This window comes from Athene cunicularia (genome assembly GCF_003259725.1).
Source record: "Athene cunicularia isolate RWA chromosome 11 unlocalized genomic scaffold, athCun1 chr11_part2, whole genome shotgun sequence".
NCBI classification, from domain to species: Eukaryota; Metazoa; Chordata; class Aves; order Strigiformes; family Strigidae; genus Athene; species Athene cunicularia.
In genome coordinates this window covers 1,682,991-1,686,419 of record NW_020799114.1, presented here as the reverse complement: position 1 = coordinate 1,686,419, position 3,429 = coordinate 1,682,991, and the positions used below count along the sequence as shown (strand labels likewise).

The 3,429-nt window shown below is 65.0% G+C and overlaps 1 protein-coding gene across 1 annotated transcript in view; it reads right to left on the bottom strand.

Moving 5' to 3' along the window:
• Positions 1-1,448, bottom strand: part of PABPN1L (poly(A) binding protein nuclear 1 like, cytoplasmic) — a 23,719-nt gene extending 22,271 nt beyond the window's left edge. Inside the window, exon 1 of the mRNA XM_026857022.1 lies at positions 1,387-1,448. Coding sequence (XP_026712823.1) covers positions 1,387-1,448 — 62 coding nt within the window. The remainder of the gene's footprint in view (positions 1-1,386) is intronic.
• Positions 1,449-3,429: the final 1,981 nt, after the last annotated feature.

The window sequence follows — 3,429 nt, the reverse complement described above, 5'->3', positions numbered from 1 at the left end:
GCCTCCGCTGAATGTTAATAATTCCCCGCCGGCGTGTTTGCGCGTGGCCTTGGCCACTGGGGCACAGCCCGGGCAACCGTGGCCGTGGCCGTGGCCACCTCCTTGCACGCCTTGGGTAGGATCTCGCCATCCTTCAGACGCCGTCCCCGGGGATAAGGACGAGCCGGCTGCTGCCAGATAAAGGAAATATAAAAGCGATATTTTGGGTAAAGCCGCTCCAGCCCAGCACCTGCTCTGGCCCCTTCCCTTGCCGGTGCCTGTCGCTGGTTTTGTGCTTGTGTCGTTTTGGGGGTGCGGCGGGGATGCCCCAGCACCCACCCTGTGCCCCAGCCGAGCCGGGGCCACCCTCGGCTGTCCCCGTGTCTGTCCCCATCAGCTGGCCCCGGGGCTCCCCGGGTTTCTCCCCGCTGGGTGAGGGGGGGCTGGTGCTTCCCCTCCCCATTTGCATCTTCCCAGCCTTTATCTTTCTCCCAGTCTCTGTATTGCTGCAATTACAGACACTTTAAAACACAATGATCTGGCTGTTAGCGTGATGGATGACAGAACCTTTCTGTCTGGTTTAAATCACTGCCGAGAGTGAGCAAACTCCCCCGGGTTAACCCCTTCATGCCCCCCCCCAGCCTTCTCCCTGCCCAGCCAGGGCTGGGGACTGCTGGCCCTGCCATGTGCCCCATGGCCACGCATCTGCCACACGCGTGGGCCCCACGGGTGAGGATGGAGAGGGGGGTCTGGCATCCCTGGGCTCACACTTGGGGTCCCTCAGCTCCTTGGGGACGCGGGGCGGATGCGGCGGCGCAGTGGGGCAGAGGATGGGACCAGCCCCACATCGGCAGGGCCCGCAGCCCCGCTCGGCTCTGGTGGGAAGGCAACGGCGGGAGATAAAACTCCTGCCAGGGCCCGATAGCCCGCCTGGATCTGTCCTAGCCCCGGCCTGGCAATCCGTCCCCTGGCAAATCTGGAACCGGCGCAGGATGGGGCCCGCTGCCCTCCCACCCAGCAGAGAGGGTGGAAACTCCTGCCAGGGGCCGGTGCGTGATTGATGGCGCAGCACGCATCAGCCCTGCGCGGGGATTAACTGCACGTGTTGTGGCAAATCCCGCTCCCTTTGTTTTGAGGCTCCCGCGTCTCTCCCGCCGCCGCCTGCCCTCCCTGCTCCCGCCGGTGCCACCCCCACGGGTGCCCCGGTCCCACGGGAGGGTGGCGGTCCTGTCACCCCTCATTCCAGCTCATGGGGACCCTTGGAGGAGGAGGAGGAGGGTGTGTGCTGTGGGAGGCTGCAGTGGGGCGGCTCGAGGAAGCTGCTGAGGACCTGGCAAAGGGGGTCCCTGAGACAAGGGGGGGCCGCCGGGGGCTGGCACGGAGTGTGGCGGCAGATAAGGTGCTCACGGAGGGCAGATGAGGGCAACCGGCACCAACCCTCGGAGGAAACGGTCACCACCACGCGCCATCCGGCCCCGTATCTGCTTGTGCACATGATCCCCCCCGCCCCGTTATCGGGGCTGGGGGCAGCGCAGGGGGTGCCGCCAGCCCACGGTGCCCCCGGGGCAGCCCCAGCCCCGTGCCCTGCTTGCGCCTTTGCATCCTCCACGGTGCTGGGTCCCTTTTCACACCTCCTGGGTGCCCAAGTGCCAGTCCTGACCCACCACCTCGCTCCCTGTCGCTCTGGCTCAGCCCCTCACCCTGCCTCCCGCCAGCACCGCGTTGTCCCCTCGTCCCCGGCTCTGCCCGTGCTCCTCCAGCCCGGGCTGTGGCTCAGCCCCGTCGCTTCCCAGCGTGCCTGTAAGAGCTGATTGCTATTCAGGCTGCGTCCCCTCTTCGCAAGCCTCAGGCTTTTTAAAAAAGCCCACGGTGTTGGTTTATCACACCTTCCCCCTCGCCGCGCTGGTGACTCATCCCCTTGCCGGCATGCTGGGAGCCACGCAGACCTGCCCCATGGTGGGCAGCACCCATGGGTGCCCGTAGCCCACCCACCACGCCGGGCTGGGGGTCCTGCCGCAACCCGGCTCTTGCAGGAGGCTTGTCTGGAGGTGAAAGCACCGGGCCGTGGCGGTGCTCGGTCCCTGGCGTGCTACAGGTTTCCTGTGTCACCCCCAGCGGGTCTGTCTGTCCGTCTGGGTTTCACAATGTCTATCCGCTCCCGTCTGGGGAGCAGAGCATCCCCGCTGGCCTCTCCGTGGCCCGCACTGGCCGTGCCAGCGGTGCCTGCGCCGCTCAGCGCCAAGCAGAGCGTGGGGACAGAGCGAGGCCGGGTGCTCACGAGCAGCCGCGGCGATGCAAAACCCCCCGCAGCTGCCGGGGTCCCCATTTTCCGTGGGGACCCCTTTGCTCGGAGAATCCCCACAGGAACACTGTGCTCGGGGTGGGGAGCTGCCGGGCGGGGAGGCTCAGTGTGACCCCGGGCGGGCCCATTGCCCTGTTTCTGTGCGCGGCCGTGGGAGCCTGAATCTCGGCGCCTAAATCCAGCCCAGAGTGAGCGCCGGGAGCCAGGCCGGACCCCCTCAGCCTTCTTCCCTTGGCATTTTGCTTGGAGCAGGGGCCCGGGCTGGCGCTGACTTTCCCTGTGCATTAATTCATCAGGGAATGCGCGGGGGAGATAAGGGGCTGGTGGGGAGCCAGCGGCCGGGGAAGACGGCTCACCCGCTCGCCGGCTATCGCCCGCCGCAGCTGCATCCGCCGCGGTGACATCTGCTCAGCAGGAAGTATCTCTCGCCAGCCTTTCCGAAGAAAGGGGGTTCGTTTGTGCCTGGCTTCCCTCTTGGGGGGTCCCCGGACTCGGGGTCACCCACCCCACAGCCACCCCAGCCCCTCGCTTCCTCGGCCAAGGGTGGGAAGGAGCAGCCCCTCCAGCCACCGCTGCAGGGAAGCAGACGCAGAGGCTTTGTGGCTCTCCCACAACTTCCATAAAGAAAAGAAAAAAAAAAAGTGCATCTTCCATTAAAAGAAAAAAATAATAAAATCCTGTTTTCCTGGCTGACAGATTCGTTCCTGCGTCGTGGCATTCGAAGGGAAACCGGCCCCTGCTGCTTATCATCCCTGCTCGCCCTGCGCCGCCGGCTCTGAAAAATCACCGGCTTGGCTTAAACACCGGGAGACTTGGGGATGTGGCACCGTTCCTCTGGGTGCTTTAAGGTTTGGGGGCTGCTGGGGGCCACGTTGCCAGCTTTTCTTTGCCACCAAGACTCTGGGAAGCGTTTTAATTGCGGAGCAGAAAAGGCCACGTGCTGCCGTGCCTCGTGATTTGGGGTGCACGGAGACGCTGGGGCACCCCATGGGCAGCACCGGTGGGGTTAGCAGTGGGTTCACACTCCCCTTCTCCCCCCCAAACTGAGGGCACCCAGCTGCTTGCCAGCCCTCCCCATCCCACAGGCTGCAAGTGCCTGAGCAGGGCTCTTTAATGATGGGAATTTAATTAGCTCGCATTGCACTTCC